General features: G+C 43.5%; 1 protein-coding gene and 1 long non-coding RNA gene across 2 annotated transcripts in view; one reads left to right on the forward strand and one right to left on the reverse strand.

Annotated features, from left to right (window-relative positions):
• bcas3 (BCAS3 microtubule associated cell migration factor) overlaps positions 1-20,488 on the reverse strand; it is a 700,663-nt gene that overhangs the window by 64,470 nt on the left and 615,705 nt on the right. The window contains 2 exon segments of the mRNA XM_034169027.1: positions 12,435-12,531; positions 12,533-12,612. Of these exon segments, the coding sequence (XP_034024918.1) occupies positions 12,435-12,531; positions 12,533-12,612 (177 nt within the window).
• LOC117509363 lies at positions 671-7,389 on the forward strand. The gene is made up of 3 exons (XR_004560389.1): positions 671-682; positions 4,707-4,713; positions 7,316-7,389. It is a non-coding gene; the product is annotated as an uncharacterized LOC117509363 (long non-coding RNA).

Below are 20,488 nucleotides of genomic sequence, written 5' to 3' on the forward strand. Positions count from 1 at the left end.
GTGGCCGGTGATCACCTTAGTATTTCTTCTGTTTTTCTTGTTGATTAATGTTGGCAAATTATACAGTATTTTTGTCTTTCTGATGCCTGATTCTGTTTTTTCTCTCTGTTTAAGGTGCAGCTAAATCCAGAGATGGGTGTGGTATTTGTGTTGGTGACACTCCTGTCCTGTGCACCAATGCATTTATTGTATATTCGTCCCTGAATTGTTCTGTGAATTGTTCTGTAATTTATGTCTGTATCATAGCCCAAGCAGAGGATCACCCCTTTAAGTCTGGTCTGCTTGAGGTTTCTTCCTCAGAGGGAATTTTTCCTTGCCACTGTTGCTCTGGGGGTTGGTAAGGTTAGACCTTACCTGTGTGAAGCACCTTGAGGCAACTCTGTTGTGATTTGGTGCTATATAAATGAAAATAAATTGAAAATTGAAATTATATTTCCACCTCCATGCTTCACAGTAGATATGGTGTTCTTGGAATGCAACTCAGCATTCTTCTTCCTCCAAACACGACGAGTTGAGTTTTTACCAAAATGTTCTATTTTGGTTTCATCTGACCACATGATATTCTCCCAGTCCTCTTCTGGATCAACCATATGCTCTCTGGCAAACTTCAGATGGGCCTGGACACGTACTGGCTTAAGCAGGGGGACACACCTGGCACTGCAGGATTTGAGACCCTCTCTGCGTAGTGTGTAGCCTTTGTTACTTTGGTCCCAGCTCTCTGCAGGTCATTCATCAGGTACAGTTGCTCACACAGTTGATTTATTCACACCAACCTGCTTGACTACTGTAGATTCACTCTTCCCAGCCTGGTGCACATCTACAATTTTCTTCCTGGTGTCCTTCAACAGCTCTTTGGTCTTGGCCGTGGTTGAGTTTGGAGTCTGACTGAGGCTGTTTGAGGCTCATTTTGTCTCTTATAGTTGAAGTGTACCTATGATGAAAATTACAGACCTCTCTCATCTTTCTAAGTAGGAGAACTTGCACAATCAGGGACTGACGAAATACTTTTTTACCCCACTGTAAAACTCATTTTAGAAGCGACATTTACCAGTTTTCAGTGATGATTTAACATCTCACCCAGTTTTCTGTCTTGTATTAATTTTTGTATTTTCTATGTGAAAGCTGGGTTTTATACTTGCTAATCTACTGCAGAATCATGATTTTTTTTTTCTTCCTGCTTTGTGTTTGTGGTCTAAGCCCTTTGAATTGTCGGTGCGTTGATGTGGCACGTGGCGGCACACAGGAATATTTCCTATATGTTACACATTAAGTCGATTAGCTGACACACGCTAAAGCCTCTCTGTCTGGAAGAACAGACGGACGCACTGACGACATGACGGTCCCTGTGGACACCGTCTTCAGCTCCACGCGAGTCGCGGGAGAGTGTGCACGTGTGCGATGCCGTGTGTTTCGATGTAATGTGATCCGTAATGAATTTTGCCATGCATTAGACGGGCGGGGAGGCAGCGGGGTCGAGTCTCAATAAGACAGCGGAACAAGAACAGGAGGCGACCGACTAGTAATGTCTCAGAGTCGCCAAAATGTAATCTAATGAAAAAAATGGGGGGAGTAAATAAAAGAGTGATGAGAAGAGAGAGAGAGAGGATGGCTACAAACAAGGTTAAGTTCTGAAAGAGAGGGAGAGAAAAGACTGGACTGGATTTGGCTGATGGTGGCGGTGGGGAGCTGGGAGGGGGGTGATAGTCAATGCTAAATCCATTAGTGCCTTGTGACCCCCCCTCCCCCTCCTGTTAGTTTCTGGACACCACCCACCCATTTTAAATCAAAGGAACTCTTGTTCACTTAAGGATGGGGTTGGATTGGGGGGGAGACACTGCTGCTTCCTAAACGAGTTAACCATTTGGACCGTCAGGGCCAACAGCATGTCTGCATGTTGTTTTCAGGGACGTCCCTGCTTATTTCAGCAAGACAATGCCAAGCCGCATTCTGCATGTGTTCCAACAGTGTGGCTTCATAGTAAAAGAGTGCGGGTACTAGACTGACCTGCCTGCAGTCCAGACCTGTCACTCAGTGAAAATGTGTGGCGCATTATGAAGCACGAAATACGACATGGAGACCCCGGACTGTTGAACAACTGAAGTCGTACATCAAGCAAGAACGGGAAAGAATTCCACCTACAAAGCTTCAACAATTAGTGTCCTCAGTTCCCAAACGCTTATGAGTGTTGTTAGAAGGAAAGGTGATGTAACACAGTGGGAAACATACCACTGTCCCAACTTTTTTGAAACATGTTGCAGGCATCCATTTCAAAATGAGCAAATATTTGCACAAAAACAATAAAGTCTATCAGTCTGAACATTAAATATCTTGTCTAAATTCAAGTCCAGACTTAAGACGCACTTATTTTCCCTTTCATATGGCTAGCATGCTGGCATAGTATAGCTCTGCACTTTTTACTCTTTTAATTCATGTTATTAGTATTGGAGCGTGCAGCAGCCTCAACTTTACCTAAATTCTGGGTCTTTTGGTGAAGTTTAGGGCTAGTGGCCAGCGATCACATTAATATTTCCTGTTTTTCTTGTTGTTTAATGCTGACAAATTACAATGTATTTCTTGTCTTCTGATGCCTGATTCTGTTTTTCCTCTCTGTTTAAGGTGCAGCTCCATCCAGAAATAGGTGTGGTATTTGTGCTGGAGTCCTGTGCTCCAGTCCTGTGCACCAACAGCATTTCCTGTATATTCATTTTGTGAATTGTTCTTTAATTTGTGTGTTTATCATGGCCCACGCAGAGGGTCACCCCTTTGAGTCTGGTCTGTTTGAGGTTTCTTCCTCAGAGGGAGTTTTTTTCTTACTCTTCTTACTCTGTTGTGATTTGGCACTATATAAATAAAAATAAATTGAAAACTGAATTGAAAATTTTGAACATAGGTTGAAGAGGATTTGCAAATCATTGTATTCTATTTATATTTGGGTGATTCTTTAACTACGGGCACTATTGGCCTTGTAAATGTAATTTCCACCACACCATTGCCTTACAATATAAAGCGCCTTGGGGCAACTGTTTGTTGTGATTGGGCGCTATATACATGTGCTCTGATGTCACTGTTTATCTCCATAGAAACTACCCAAACAATCTTTCATACAAACTGTTTAAAGGGACATTACAGTGTTGTGGTGGAAATTACAGCAATAGTGTGGGACAACTACATTTTGTTTAAAAAAATCAATCAATCAATCAATTTTTTTATATAGCGCCAAATCACAACAAACAGTTGCCCCAAGGTGCTTTATATTGTAAGGCAAGGCCATACAATAATTATGTAAAACCCCAACGGTCAAAACGACCCCCTGTGAGCAAGCACTTGGCTACAGTGGGAAGGAAAAACTCCCTTTTAACAGGAAGAAACCTCCAGCAGAACCAGGCTCAGGGGAGGGGCAGTCTTCTGCTGGGACTGGTTGGGGCTGAGGGAGAGAACCAGGAAAAAGACATGCTGTGGAGGGGAGCAGAGATCGATCACTAATGATTAAATGCAGAGTGGTGCATACAGAGCAAAAAGAGAAAGAAACAGTGCATCATGGGAACCCCCCAGCAGTCTACGTCTATAGCAGCATACTAAGGGATGGTTCAGGGTCACCTGATCCAGCCCTAACTATAAGCTTTAGCAAAAAGGAAAGTTTTAAGCCTAATCTTAAAAGTAGAGAGGGTGTCTGTCTCCCTGATCTGAATTGGGAGCTGGTTCCACAGGAGAGGAGCCTGAAAGCTGAAGGCTCTGCCTCCCATTCTACTCTTACAAACCCTAGGAACTACAAGTAAGCCTGCAGTCTGAGAGCAAAGCGCTCTATTGGGGTGATATGGTACTACGAGGTCCCTAAGATAAGATGGGACCTGATTATTCAAAACCTTATAAGTAAGAAGAAGAATTTTAAATTCTATTCTAGAATTAACAGGAAGCCAATGAAGAGAGGCCAATATGGTGAGATATGCTCTCTCCTTCTAGTCCCCGTCAGTACTCTAGCTGCAGCATTTTGAATTAACTGAAGGCTTTTTAGGGAACTTTTAGGACAACCTGATAATAATGAATTACAATAGTCCAGCCTAGAGGAAATAAATGCATGAATTAGTTTTTCAGCATCACTCTGAGACAAGACCTTTCTGATTTTAGAGATATTGCGTAAATGCAAAAAGGCAGTCCTACATATTTGTTTAATATGCGCTTTGAATGACATATCCTGATCAAAAATGACTCCAAGATTTCTCACAGTATTACTAGAGGTCAGGGTAATGCCATCCAGAGTAAGGATCTGGTTAGACACCATGTTTCTAAGATTTGTGGGGCCAAGTACAATAACTTCAGTTTTATCTGAGTTTAAAAGCAGGAAATTAGAGGTCATCCATGTCTTTATGTCTGTAAGACAATCCTGCAGTTTAGCTAATTGGTGTGTGTCCTCTGGCTTCATGGATAGATAAAGCTGGGTATCATCTGCGTAACAATGAAAATTAAGCAATACCGTCTAATATACTGCCTAAGGGAAGCATATATAAAGTGAATAAAATTGTCCTAGCACAGAACCTTGTGGAACTCCATAATTAACTTTAGTCTGTGAAGAAGATTCCCCATTTACATGAACAAATTGTAATCTATTAGACAAATATGATTCAAACCACCGCAGTGCAGTGCCTTTATACCTATGGCATGCTCTAATCTCTGTAATAAAATTTTATGGTCAACAGTATCAAAAGCAGCACTGAGGTCTAACAGAACAAGCACAGAGATGAGTCCACTGTCCGAGGCCATAAGAAGATCATTTGTAACCTTCACTAATGCTGTTTGTGTACTAGTGATGAATTCTAAAACCTGACTGAAACTCTTCAAATAGACCATTCCTCTGCAGATGATCATTAGCTGTTTTAAAAATCACAACAGTTGTATGACATTGAATACCCCAATTATGTTGTGATTATTTTACTGATATTTTATTCAGAGATATTTTAAAACATTAGAAAAACGGTTTTTTACCATTCATTTTTATCATTGAAGATCAAAAGTCTGTTGTGGGACAAGCACAAACGTCAATATTTGCATATAATGATGCTGAAAAAAGGTGAAAAAGTCATCATAGACTACTAGAACAAATTTCTTAAAACACTTTCATTGTAAAGATAACTATAAAAGTGTGAAATTTCCCCTTTTTTCTGTTTTTCATACATATGATCAAAGGACATAATAAGTGCCCGTAGTCTAAGAATCACCCATTTACATTTTACACAATGTCCCAACTTCATTGGAAATGGGGTTTTGTGTGTGTGTATATACAACCCCTAGCAAAATTATGGATCACCGGCCTCGGAGGATGTTCATTCAGTTGTTTAATTTTGTAGAAAAAAAAGCAGATCACAGACATGACACAAAACTAAAGTCATTTCAAATGGCAACTTTCTGGCTTTAAGAACACTATAAGAAATCAGGAAAAATAATTGTGGCAGCCAGTAAAAAAAAAAATGAAATCACTCAATTCTGAGGAAAAATTATGGAATCATGAAAAACAAAAGAACGCTCCAACACATCACTAGTATTTTGTTGCACCACCTCTGGCTTTTCTAACAGCTTGCAGTCTCTGAGGCATGGACTTAATGAGTGACAAACAGTACTCTTCATCAATCTGCTCCAACTTTCTCTGATTGCTGTTTGCCACATCAGCTTTGCAGGTTGGAGCCTTGTCATGGACCATTTTCCTTCAACTTCCACCAAAGATTTTCAATTGGATTAAGATCCGGACTATTTGCAGGCCATGACATTGACCCTATGTGTCTTTTTGCAAGGAATGTTTTCACAGTTTTTGCTCTATGGCAAGATGCATTATCATCTTGAAAAATGATTCATCATCCCAAACATCCTTTCAATTGATGGGATAGAAAAGTGTCCAAAATATCAACATAAACTTGTGCATTTATTGATGATGTAATGACAGCCATCTCCCCAGTGCCTTTACCTGACATGCAGCCCCATATCATCAATGACTGTGGAAATGTACATGTTCTCTTCAGGCAGTCATCTTTATAAATCTCACTGGAACGGCACCAAACAAAGGTTCCAGCATCATCACTTGCCCAGTGCAGAGTCGAGATTCATCGCTGAATATGACTTCATCCAGTCATCCCAGTCCACGATTGCTTTTCCTTAGCCCACTGTAACTTTGTTTTTTTCTGTTTAGGTGTTAATGATGGCTTTTGTTTAGCTTTTCTGTATGTAAATCCCATTTCCTTTAGGCGGTTTCTTACAGTTCGGTCACAGACGTTGACTCCAGTTTCATCCCATTCGTTCCTCATTTGTTTTGTTGTGCATTTTCGATTTTTGAGACATATTGTTTAAGTTTTCTGTCTTGGTGCTTTGATGTCTTCCTTGGTCTACCAGTATGTTTGCCTTTAACAACCTTCCCATGTTGCTTGTATTTGGTCCAGAGTTTAGACACAGCTGACTGTGAACAACCAACATCTTTTGCAACATTGCGTGATGATTTACCCTCTTTAAGAGTTTGATAATCCTCTCCTTTGTTTCAATTGACATCTCTCATTTTGGAGCCATGATTCATGTCAGTCCACTTGGTGCAACAGCTCTCCAAGGTGTGATCACTCCTTTTTAGATGCAGACTAATGAGTAGATCTGATTTGATGCAGGTGTTAGTTTTGGGGATGAAAATTACAGGGTGATTCCATCATTTTTTCCTCAGAATTGAGTGAGTCCATATTTTTTTCCCTCTGCTTGGTCTAAAAAAGTACCGTTACTGACTGCCACAATTTTTTTCCTAATTTCTTATAGTGTTTCTTAAAGCCAGAAAGTTGCCATTTGAAATGACTTTAGTTTTGTGTCATGTCTGTGATCTGCTTTTTTTCTACAAAATTAAACAACTGATGAACATCCTCCGAGGCCGGTGATTCCATAATTATTGCCAGGGGTTGTATATATATTAGATATATATATATATATATATATATATATATATATATATATATATATATATATATATATACACACACACACACACACACTCACTCACTTTAGTAGTACACCGTTCAACTGGAAATGAACATAAATAGCTAATCATCCAATCACATGGTAACATCTCAATGCATTTAGTCATCTAGATGTGGTGAAGACGACTTGCTGAAGTTCAAACAGAGCATCAGAACGGGGAAGAGAGAGGATTTAAGTGACTTTGAACATGGTGTGGTTGTTGGCATAGACATTCATAGACATTATAAAGAGTAGATGCCACATCGACCGCTGCTGCCTATTGGTGCTGATGAGCCGTGGGGCCGCCATTTGGACCGGTCAACCGACCCACTCCCCTCAGTGCTGTTTGGCAGCGCAATGAAGTATCAGTGCATTTAATCCATCGTAACCCTCTGAATACTAAACTGATTTTCACACAGGTTTTTTTCGGCAAACATCACACATGTAGCTATGATACAGGACAAACGGTTCTGTGTATTTTAGTATTCATAGTGGGATAATAGAATATTCTGATATAGCCTAGACTGTAGACAGGTATTTTGCAAACATTGTAAACAGTGGTTTGCAAAAGTATTCATACCTCTTGGTGTTTTACGCATTTTGTTTGTGCCATTTCAAATACAAAAAGTAAATCAAGCTTCTCAATATCCATCCATCCATCCATTTTCTTCCGCTTTATCCGGAGTCGGGTCGCGGGGGCAGTAGCTCAAGCAAAGCCGCCCAGACCTCCCGATCCACACACACCTCCCCCAGCTCCTCCGGGGGAACCCCAAGGCATTCCCAAGCCAGCCGAGAGATGTAGTCCCTCCAGCGTGTCCTGGGTCTTCCCCGGGGCCTCCTCCCAGTGGGACGTGCCCGGAACACCTCCCCAGCGAGGCTTCCAGGGGGCATCCGGAAAAGATGCCCAAGCCACCTCAACTGACTCCTTTCGACGTGGAGGAGCAGCGGCTCGACTCCGAGCTCCTCCTGAGTGACCGAGCTCCTCACCCTATCTCTAAGGGAGCGCCCAGCCACCCTGAGGAGGAAACTCATCTCGGCCGCTTGTACTCGCGATCCCGTTCTTTCGGTCATGAGCCAAATCTCATGACCATAGGGGAGGATCGGAACGTAGATCGATCGGTAAATCGAGAGCTTTGCCCCCTACTCAGCTCTCTCTTCACCACGACGGTCTGATACAGCGACCGCATCACTGCAGATGCTGCACCGATCCGTCTATCGATCTCACGCTCCATCCGTCCCTCACTCGTGAACAAGACCCCGAGATACTTAAACTCCTCCACTTGAGGCAAGGACACTCCACCGACCTGAAGAGGGCAAAGCACCTTTTTCCGGTCGAGAACCATGGCCTCGGATTTGGAGGTGCTGATTTTCATCCTGGACGCTTCACACTCGGCTGCAAACCACCCCAGTGCACGCTGAAGGTCCTGATTTGATGAAGCCAACAGAACCACATTGTCCGCAAACAGCAGAGACGAGATTCTGTGGTTCCCAAACCAGACCCCCTCTACACCCTGGCTGCGCCTAGAAATTCTGTCCATAAAAATAAGGAACAGAACCGGTGACAAAGGGCAGCCCTGGCGGAGGCCAACGTGCACTGGAAACAGGTTTGACTTACTACTGGCAATGCGAACCAAGCTCCTGCTGCGGTCGTACAGGGACCGGATAGCCCTTAGCAAAGGACCCCGGACCCCGTACTCCCGGAGCACTCCCCACAGGGTGCGCCGAGGGACACGGTCGAATGCCTTCTCCAGATCCACAAAACACATGTGGACTGGTTGGGCAAACCCCCATGAACCCTCGAGCACCCGATGGAGCGTGTAGAGCTGGTCCAGTGTGCCGCAACCAGGACGAAAACCACACTGCTCCTCCTGAATCCGAGGTTCGACCATCGGTCGAATTCTCCTCTCCAGTACTCTGGAATAGACCTTACCGGGGAGGCTGAGGAGTGTGATCCCCCTATAGTTGGAACACACCCTCCGGTCCCCTTTCTGAAACAGAGGGACCACCACCCCGGTCTGCCAATCCAGAGGCACTGTCCCCGATCGCCACGCGATGTTGCAGAGGCGTCTCAGCCAAGACAGCCCCACAACATCCAGAGACTTAAGGTACTCAGGACGGATTTCATCCACCCCAGGAGCCTTGCCACCGAGGAGCTTTCTAACCACCTCGGTGACTTCGGCCTGGGTAATGGATGAGTCCGCCTCCGAGTCCCCAGTCTCTGCTTCCTCTTCGGAAGACGTGACGATGGGATTGAGGAGATCCTCGAAGCACTCCTTCCACCGCCCGACAACATCCCCAGTCAGGGTCAACAGCTCCCCACCCGCACCGTAAACAGTGCTGGTGGAGAGCTGCTTCCGCCTCCTGAGGCGTCGGACGGTTTGCCAGAATCTCTTCGAGGCCGACCGATAGTCCTCCTCCATAGCCTCCCCGAACTCCTCCCAGACCCGAGTTTTTGCCTCTGCGACCACACGGGCTGCGGCACGCTTGGCCTGCCGGTACCTGTCAGCTGCCTCTGGGGTCCCACCTACCAACAAAGATAAGTAGGACTCCTTCTTCAGCTTGATGGCATCCCTTACTTCCGGTGTCCACCACCGGGTTCGGGGATTGCCGCCGCGACAGGCACCAGAGACCTTGCGACCACAACTATGAGCAGCCGCATCGACCTCAGTGCTGCTTTTGATACTGTTGACCATAAAATTTTATTACAGAGATTAGAGCATGCCATAGGTATTAAGGCACTGCGCTGCGGTGGTTTGAATCATATTTGTCTAATAGATTACAATTTGTTCATGTAAATGGGGAATCTTCTTCACAGACTAAAGTTAATTATGGAGTTCCACAAGGTTCTGTGCTAGGACCAATTTTATTCACTTTATACATGCTTCCCTTAGGCAGTATTATTAGACGGTATTGCTTAAATTTTCATTGTTACGCAGATGATACCCAGCTTATCTATCCATGAAGCCAGAGGACACACACCAATTAGCTAAACTGCAGGATTGTCTTACAGACATAAAGACATGGAATGACCTCTAATTTCCTGCTTTTAAACTCAGATAAAACTGAAGTTATTGTACTTGGCCCCACAAATCTTAGAAACATGGTGTCTAACCAGATCCTTACTCTGGATGGCATTACCCTGACCTCTAGTAATACTGTGAGAAATCTTGGAGTCATTTTTGATCAGGATATGTCATTCAAAGCGCATATTAAACAAATATGTAGGACTGCTTTTTTGCATTTACACAATATCTCTAAAATCAGAAAGGTCTTGTCTCAGAGTGATGCTGAAAAACTAATTCATGCATTTATTTCCTCTAGGCTGGACTATTGTAATTCATTATTATCAGGTTGTCCTAAAAGTTCCCTAAAAAGCCTTCAGTTAATTCAAAATGCTGCAGCTAGAGTACTGACGGGGACTAGAAGGAGAGAGCATATCTCACCCATATTGGCCTCTCTTCATTGGCTTCCTGTTAATTCTAGAATAGAATTTAAATTCTTCTTCTTACTTATAAGGTTTTGAATAATCAGGTCCCATCTTATCTTAGGGACCTCGTAGTACCATATCACCCCAATAGAGCGCTTCGCTCTCAGACTGCGGGCTTACTTGTAGTTCCTAGGGTTTGTAAGAGTAGAATGGGAGGCAGAGCCTTCAGCTTTCAGGCTCCTCTCCTTATGGAACCAGCTCCCAATTCAGATCAGGGAGACAGACACCCTCTCTACTTTTAAGATTAGGCTTAAAACTTTCCATTTTTGCTAAAGCTTATAGTTAGGGCTGGATCAGGTGACCCTGAACATCCCTTAGTTATGCTGCTATAGACGTAGACTGCTGGGGGGTTCCCATGATGCACTGTTTCTTTCTCTTTTTGCTCTGTATGCACCACTCTCTGCTTTTAATCATTAGTGATTGATCTCCTGCTCCCCTCCACAGCATGTCTTTTTCCTGGTTCTCTCCCTCAGCCCCAACCAGTCCCAGCAGAAGACTGCCCCTCCCTGAGCCTGGTTCTGCTGGAGGTTTCTTCCTGTTAAAAGGGAGTTTTTCCTTCCCACTGTAGCCAAGTGCTTGCTCACAGGGGGTCGTTTTGACCGTTGGGGTTTTACATAATTATTGTATGGCCTTGCCTTACAATATAAAGTGCCTTGGGGCAACTGTTTGTTGTGATTTGGCGCTATATAAAAAAATTGATTGATTGATTGATTGATTGATTGACAATGGAGGTGGAGAACATGGTCCACTCAGACTCCATGTCTCCAACCTCCCCCGGGATCTGGGAGAAGCTCTGCCAGAGGTGGGAGTTGAAGACCTCACTGACGACCCTCACGATATGTTTGGGCCTGCCAGGTCTTACCGGCTTCCTACCCTCCCAGCGGAGGGAGTCCCGTCCACCCCTAAAATTATCTTCCTTAGACTCAAACTGAAAGTAAATCTCTACAACTTGATCTAAATTAATTAAAAATATAAAAGCCAAGATGATGGGTTGCATAAGTAATCAGCCCCTTGGTATAATACCTGTAAATAATCAGTTTAATTGCCAGTTTTCATCAGATGAGTCAGGGGATGGATACATGAACATTTCCAAGTCAGAAGAAATACAACCAGTATGTACTCTATGGTAAATCTGTATGAAGTAGACAGTTCTCAAAAACTGAGTGGCTGTGCAAGAAGGAGAAGAGTGAGGAAAGCCACCAAGACACCCAGACAACCCAGAAGAAGTTCCAGGCTTCAGTGGCTGTGACTGGAGAAATTGTACACAGTGCATGTTTTGCATTTTGTATCTCCAGTTATACAGCTTCATAATGAAGTGGTACAGAGGATGATTTTCTTTCACCAAAACTCATATCTCAGCTGCATCTCAGATGTACCTTCTGGCAAATTGTAGCTGAATTTTCAGGTCTTCTTTTTAATGTTTTGGTGAAAGAAAACCCTCCTCTGTACCACTTCATCATGAAGCAGTATAACAAAGAGCCAAAGCTCAGACTGCTGGGTAAAAGGTATCACACCCACGACTGCTGGAGACATATTGACCAAATGACACGTCTGACAGGAAGTCACACCAAGACACTTCAAAGGGTAATGACGAACGTCACCAACCCTGAGGATGCACGGGAAAAAACTCAGATGTTTTTTGGGAAAGAAACCTCAAGCAGACCACAGTCAGAGGGGCGAACATCTGCTTTGCGCAAACTAACAACAACAAGATCAAATAAAATACAACAAAGAACCATCAACGTGCAAAACAAGGACAGAAAAAGAAAACACATTTGGTCACATGCTGGAAATCCTCCCTCTGCAAGCCAGTCCAAAACCACACGTCCACATGGGACGGTCACCTGACCCGGTGATCCTCTCACATCACCGACGACGCCATTGTGTTCCACTCTCAGTGAGTCTGCAGGTGTGTTTCCTGCACCCTCATGTGTCACATTAGGTTCAGTGTGTGTGTGTCGGCATCACCGACCTGTGGCGGATCCCACGATGTCTCGGGAGGGCGACTCCGACATGGCGTCGGCCAGTCGTTCTCTCAGGCCTTCGTCACTCACGTCCGCCCGAGCAGACGTTGTGTCGCGGCACGCCAAAGCTCTCCGGCCAGCTGCCACAGACCTCCAGCAGGGTGACGCCGCGCCCCTCAAAGGGTCCTGCAAAAAAAAAAAGAAAAAGTGCACGTGCACATGCACATACACACAGACTCAGATCTGCAGCAATGCATTTACTCAACCAACCAACCAACCAACCGTATTTATTAAGCACTTTAAAACAACCATACCGGACAAAGTGCTGTACAGAAGACAAAAATGATCATAAAAGAGATAATTTACATAAAACTGTCAACAAAATACAACTAAAATAATTCAAAGCCATAAACATGAATAAAAAAAAACAGCCATACATCCATCCATTTTCTTACGCTTTATCTGGAGTCGGGTCGCGGGGGCAGCAGCACAAGCAAAGCCGCCCAGACCTCCCGATCCACACACACCTCCCCCAGCTCCTCCGGGGGAACCCCAAGGCGTTCCTAAGCCAGCCGAGAGATGTAATCCCTCCAGCGTGTCCTGGGTCTTCCCCGGGGCCTCCTCCCAATGGGACGTGCCCGGAACACCTCTCCAGCGAGGCGTCCAGGGGCAATCCGGAAAAGATGCCCGAGCCACCTCAGCTGACTCCTTTCAACGTGGAGGAGCAGCGGCTCGACTCCGAGCTCCTCCAGAGTGACCAAATAAAAAAATAAATAAAATAAATGAATGAAGTCAATGTCTCATTAGGTGTCAAAAGCCAAGGAGAAGAGATGGGTTTTCAAAAGAGCGGGGCTGCAGGCTGGTTAAAATAGGGTCTCCCGTGGTCAGGAAAAAGGATCCCTCATGGTTGCCATCACTCTCCTCAGGGTGCAAGTGTACTGACCGTTAAAAACACCAGTCAACAGATATAATACACAGATCTCATAATCAGTCTTGATAAACTCTCACACATCTCAACTCACACTCACTTGACCCTGTGGGTTGTAAAAGACTCTCAGTTGCCTCTGCATGGGGTTGCATCAATGATTGCGGATATTACACATTTTTCACTCGCCACAATTCAGTCGCAATGTACGCTTGATATAAATGCAAATAACAGATCACAACGGAGACCAGCAAAGACATGTGAGAGCTGACAAACTGTCCTGATCTTGTAGGTCTTATACAGTCTCAGTCCACTGTAAACGGGGCATTAGATTTCAGCACGCTCAGGATCAGCTGATCAGCTGTCCTGAGAGAGCGGGTGGGTTTATAAGGGTGCAGGAGCTCAGAGAGGTTGGTGGGGCAAGAGCATTCAGGGATTTAAATACAAATAAAAGAATTTTAAAATGAAGCCTAAAATGTATGGGCAGCCAGTGGAGTGAGGCTAAAATGGGGAAATGTGCCCGTATTCACATGTGCTGGTTTAAAAGACGTGCAACAGCGTTCTGTACCATCTGGAGACGGGAAATGGAGGACACACTAACCCGGACTAACCATCAGTAATCCAGATGGGAAGTAACAAAGGCTTGGATCACTGTCTCAAATTGCTGCCTTGAAAGAACAGGCTTTGTTTTGGCCAGCTGCCTTTATTTCACAATGGCCCTGATATGACTTCAAATTTCAAATCTGGCATCCACGTTAACCCCTAGATTTGTTATGGTTGGCTTCATATACTGGGCCAGGGAACCAGATCTAGCAGGGGGGGCCCCAGTGGTGCCACCAAAAAACTATCACTTCAATTTCCTTGTTATTAAAATTTGAAAAGCTTCAAAGACATCCAGGTTTTTAAGTAATCAAGAACACCTGACTCATGAGAGACTGTGCACTGTTCTTTTTAGGAGGCACATACATCTGACAGTGAAAAGGAATACCATGCTTCCTAATTCCTAATGCTTCCTCCATCCCTAATGCTTCCTCCTAACCAAGAGGGAGGATATAAAGAGAGAAAAGGAGAGGGACTAGAAGAGTCTTGCGGGACCCCACATGAAAGAGAAGCACAGTAGGACACAGAGTCGCCAAGGCTGACACAGAAAGTTTGGTCTGTCAAGTACCGCCAAAAGGAAACCGACAAAAATAAAACAATGTTTCAATTTGATCTTAAACATTAGGATCAAATACAAGAAAGAAAGATGATATGTGAGGACATGAATGAACATTTGGGAAAAATTAATCTAGAGCGCACACATCCACCAGGACAAACAACATTATTTTTATTATTACTAATGTAATTGTTGTTGTTATTATGAAACACCAATAACAAAAGAATATAAAAGCCAACCCAACAATAAAAGTACACTACAACAATCCTAAATTAAAGAGCTGATTAAAAAAATGAACTGGACTCATGTTTTTATTGTTGTCTTATCAGTGCTGTTACAATTTTTGTCCACACCGTGTCAAATAACATCAGATTTGTTGTCCAGGGCATGTTATTTGTCTGTCTTGCTTGTTTTGGAGTTTAAAAGTCCTTGTGTTAAGTTCAGCACAGCCTGTGGTTTGCACATGTGCTGCACTGAGTTGCTGTTCGTTCTTAAACTTTCCCTCAGAGAAAAGCTGTTAAAAAGTGAGACTTAAACACGGTACATGTTCAGAGCTCTACTTCATACAAAACACCATCAATAACATCACGTACAAATGAAGGTTTTTACCAAAACACATCCAGATTCTTAGAAAACATCATTTGTTACAAGATATGTGTGACACCAAAATCTAATAACTTCATAACTCCAACAGGTTTTGTGGTGATCACAACTTTTTGTGTAATACTGATCAATTAACAGTGATCAATGAAAATGTCAAGCTTGACAAAAAAGTAGAATTTGGAGAAAATATTTTTTTAAATAATCATATTTTGAATTTTTTAAAGGAAGTTCACATAAACTTGCACCAGTCAACCATCTGAACACAGCTGTTAAAGTGGAACTTTTACTAAAAGTTCAAATCATTCCACAAAACGTTTGCAGGCAGAATTTTCTTGATGCTCAACATCAGCTGGTCTGGACTCACAGACGTGATAAACTGCCTGTCAGACCTTAGGCGTGGCTCCGCCCCCTTTGTGTCTGCTGTAATTTCTGCAATCACTGAGATCTGGAGCTTTGGAGCCAGAGAGTCTGCAACCTGCTCCACAGCAAGCGTGTGAGCGCGGCCGAACAGACACTAAAACAACCACTTCATTCTATTAGCGAGGCCGCGGCTCAGCCTGCCTTCCAGCCCCGCCAGCAGAACACGTCTGATTTAGTGGCCATGTTGGCGAAGCTGCTGCAATGACTCAGCAACTTCACACCAATGACCTCGCAGATCCTTCTCACTATCACCATTGGGTATGACTGAACAACTTAATCCCACAACGCTGCTTAAAGAACCACACTCATATTTTGCAAAGCGCGTAATAAGGCACCAAAGAAGCTGACTACCGACTCCAGACAAGCTCTGCCAGCACTCAACAGGTTTCTGGACATCAGATACTGTGAGCGGTGCACAGATCAGGGGAAGAATCTCTGAATTTTTCACAGTAAATTCTGGTGTTCCTCAGGGATGTGTTCTGGTTCCTACACTGTTCAATGGTTGCTCGGACTGTGTGTTGGGTAGTGGAAACCAGTGATGTAGCGAGGAAAGGTTTGCTGACCTTGACTTTATGGTTGATGCTGTGATCTTTGCAGAATCAGTGGACACTCTGACTGCAGTCCTTGAGAAGCTGAGTGAGGTGAGACTGGGTTTGAGATTGTCCTGGATTCAGACTAAGATTCATGTTTTCAATGTCCTCCTGGACTCGTCCATCAGAAGTGTCTGATGGGTATGAGGTGAAAGTGCTGAACTTGTAGAGACATTCACTGATCTCAATATTGACGTTCATGTCTCTGTGCCCTCAGTCTTTGAGATGCCTGGAAAGAGCTTATGGAGTAATGAGGTCAAAGGTCAGAGGCGTTTGGTGATGCTGATGTCTTTGCAGGAGAACAAAGGTCCAAGTCTTTTGGGTCCTGTTACTTTCTGTGTTATTTGGACTATAAAAAGTGGCCTAAGGTGGTGATTGGATCTTTGGTACCAGGTCTCTGTGGAGGATCTTTGGGTCCCACTAGAATGATGGGTTACCTGGGATGACTGAACTGAACCTTTTGACACATTCCAATCAAATTAATGATGTGTTGCTCGGGATCGAGCTTCTTGATGCTGTTACTGTGCAATGACCTGACACACATGAACGCAACTGTATGTCAAAGGTCAAACTGTTGCTTCACGATAGTGGAAAAGGTCAGTGCTGTTGAGACTTTTTTCCTTCATGTCTCCCTCAAACAGGAATGTTGGAGTATCAGTAAAACTCCACACAAGACGACATCAAAGAAAAAAGAGGAGGCCAGAACAGATCCTCTTTTCCTGGAAAGGTCATCATCCACAATCTGCTTCAACATCTTTGACCCTTGTGTATCTCCACGGTAACTGCAGTCCCGCTGGGTGTTGGACACCGTCACTGATTCTGGGACTCGTGTGGACAGAATCTGTGTGGAAAGGATCAGAGAACACTCGCACTGGTCTCTGGATCAGCTAGTTCTTGCTGATCTGGTCCTGGTACCTTCTTTAGAACTTGACCTCCCGTGTCAGCCGGGACAGTTTGAAGCCAAGAGACCAGAATGACAATCAGATCCTCCCATTCTGAGGAGATGGCGAATGGAAGCAAACTATGAACCAAGAGGAACATTTAAAGATCTCTGAGTATTGTTCACCAGTGAAGTGGGACTAAAGAAAAAGATCTGCACCAGCAGCAATAATAACTTTATTTATGTGCTTCATATAATCAGAACAAACAGAGTCAGTCAGTAAAAGTCTGAAACAACAGCATCACGGCTTCAGTGTCTCAGACCTTCCTGATAAGCAAGCGAAGTCTCAGAGGGAAACGTTCACAATGATTTATTTTCCAAATGTTACCAACTTTGAGTGGAGACCAAAAAGTAAAATCCCAGAAATAAACGTCTGAACTGAATTTGCGCCACACGGTGGCTGCATTTATCTTTACAAGCATGATGAAATCACTGACGTCCAAAAGAAACATGGCGTGGAACTATAGCTTCTTCACGCTGATGGAAAGCAGGTGAAAGAGTTCAGGGAGCCAGATGCCATGGAGGTCTCCCTGTGGAGGTCTCCCTTTGGAGGTCTCCCTTTGGAGGTCTCCCTGTGGAGATCTTCCTGTGGAGGTCCCCTTTATACATCAAACTGTGAAGAGGCTGCAGGATAAATCCAGACGAGCCTGCATGTTCCATTGAGTCCAGGAAGCTACTGGGATCCCCAGGAGGTTCTGCAGGACATAGAGTAGATACAACCTGTGATGGAAAATGGATAATGGATGGTCCAACCCTAGTCACTTGTGTTTCTGTTGGATATCATGAGATTTAGAGAATCTGTAGAATCATTCCAACAAATATCTGACTTTTCAGGTTGAGTTTTAGGGTGATACAACTCAGAAACACTACTACCAGCAGTATTGGGACTTTCAAACTCTAGAACTCAGTTTATTGGATGATAGAAGAGAGGTTGCCGGTCCAGTTGATTTGGCTGAGCTATTGGAAATCTCCTCCATTGATTGATGTGGCATCAATACAATCACTGGCTCGCTACAGGTCTATTTTACTGGGACTCTGACCTTCACTTCATTGTCTCTTCAGCCATCTGTCAGTGTGAACTCTGGACTGGATGTGGTGGTTAATTGTGACGTTCTGTCACTCTTGTGATTTTTGGTTTGTCTTGTTATTGTGACCACATCAGATGGTCAGTCCACTGAATCTATTCTGGTGGAGGTTTCTTCCTCTTATCATGTGTGTACCCTGAGGTGGGCAAGGACTAGATCTTCCATGTTGTGTTGTGCGTTGAGATGATGTGGTGCTGCATAAATAAACTGAAGTTCATGCTGAGTGTAAAAACATCAACAAAATTTTCCACCTCAGAAATATCATCCAGTAGGACTTATTTATCAAAAATGGAAATTAAAGTCATCAGAGAGCAGATATACACCCTGATAACACACCTCGATATAACTGTACAAGTAAATATATCTGTCTGTAATGGTGTTTTGGACAATGTATGACTTCATCATGATGTCATTCATAACAATCAATCACAAATATTTATTGATCAATATGCTTGAAATCGTCCACCTCAGGTTTTTGGTCAATGATATACACACAACAAAAGGTGTTTTTCACACCATGTTTTCCTTGACCTTTGAAAAACTATTTCAACATCTAATCACCTTGAGATATCCAAGTACCATACTTTCCAGAGTATAAGCTGCAAGTGCATATACGTTCCAGTGCAACGTATAAACCAAACGAAGAAAGCTTGTTATTAATAAATAACATAGCATATAATATAAAAAGTTCTCAACAACAACACACAGAAATCCCAAATTAAAGATCTGATAACATAGAAAAGGTATAGGTTTGAAAGAAATTACCCCCCCCACACACACAACACAATCCAAAGGCCCCCTGCTATCACAGCTCGTCAACACGCAGGGTAAATATTGTTTCTTCATTACCTCCTATATTTAATAAGTCCTGCTGTTACCTGGAACAAACTAAAATTAAACCCTGGAATAAAATAACTGATTTCTTGGTTTGGTCCTTTCTGAGTCCCGGTATAGTTTTATCTGTATGTTTTATCTTCAGAAGATTAATCTCTATCATTGAATCACATTCACTTTCATCATCTCTAAATGTTCGACCTCTGAGATCCGTTTCATCGCTCAGTAAAAGGTTCCGGTCATCGTGCTCTGACAGTGGAATACCATCTATGAACACATGAATACACACAAAATTTCAAAAAGATCAACTTAATGAAATTTTTAAAATACACAGCCTCGGAAAAGCTCCGCCAAATGGTCAGGCAGAAGTTTTAATAAAGAGCTGCCATGGAACACTAAGCTGTCTTAGTCCAGATGGACCTTTACAGAAACACAATTTAATTCTGTCCTTACAAAGACACTAAATTACCCAAAGCGCTGGACATAACATCGTGTCACCTCTGACGGGGGTTTGTGTTTGATGCTTTGACCAGCTGTGATAGCAGGTCTGCTGGCACAGCAGGAGATCCTTTGAAAAACCAGTCCAACACACACACAGGCTCCTCTGAAGTGGACCAAACTTATCAGGAGGTTGAGCACTCCGTGTGTTCGTGTGATACCAGGGTCGTCAGTGTTATCGCAGACGGGAGCGCGGAGGCCCGTGCAGCCTCTCGGGCTGGCATTAGCACCTGTCAGTGGCCCGCGGCGGAGCCGAGACTGAGCAGACCCCCGGCGTGCACGCGCACACAGTAGTTCCTGATAGCCAGCGAGCCAGGGACATCAAAGCAGCGATAAGAGCCGGCCAGAAGGTTAGGAAGAGCTTTGGGTTTATCAAAGCAGGCTTCAACAAATACCGGCACCCGAAGGCCGACGCTGACTGTTCCAGCCAGAAAATCCACAAACACAATCACAGGATTTAACTCTGGGATAAACATGACCACATTTATTTTATGATCATATCATTTAGGTTTTGATTGGGTGACATGTTTTCATTTATTTTTAATGTTGCTTTTGTGTTGTAATTTTTCAACACACACACACACACACACCACACACACACACACACACACACACACACACACACACACACACACACACACACACACACACACACACAAAAAATCAATCAATAAATAAACGATTACCCTAAACCAGTCCAGATCAACATTACATTATGTTTGAATGGTTCCTCACTGAGATTCAACAACCTTCTCCAAGACTGGATTAAAACCTTCTTAGAAAATTGTTGAAACATAGAAAATACCACATCTCACTCTATTATAACAACAACAAACAACTGCACAAAAGAATCATTTAATGTTCTTTTTCTTGGTGACACTGACCCCACGGTGACATTGTGAGGGATTGTTTTAAAATTCTGCAAACAGTCGGACAGACAGTCAGCACATAGAGTTTTGTCCCCATTGGATTTCCTGATTTTTGTATTTACGTCATAATAAATTGACCCAG

Source organism: Thalassophryne amazonica, chromosome 4, assembly GCF_902500255.1.
Source record: "Thalassophryne amazonica chromosome 4, fThaAma1.1, whole genome shotgun sequence".
Lineage (NCBI taxonomy): Eukaryota > Metazoa > Chordata > Actinopteri > Batrachoidiformes > Batrachoididae > Thalassophryne > Thalassophryne amazonica.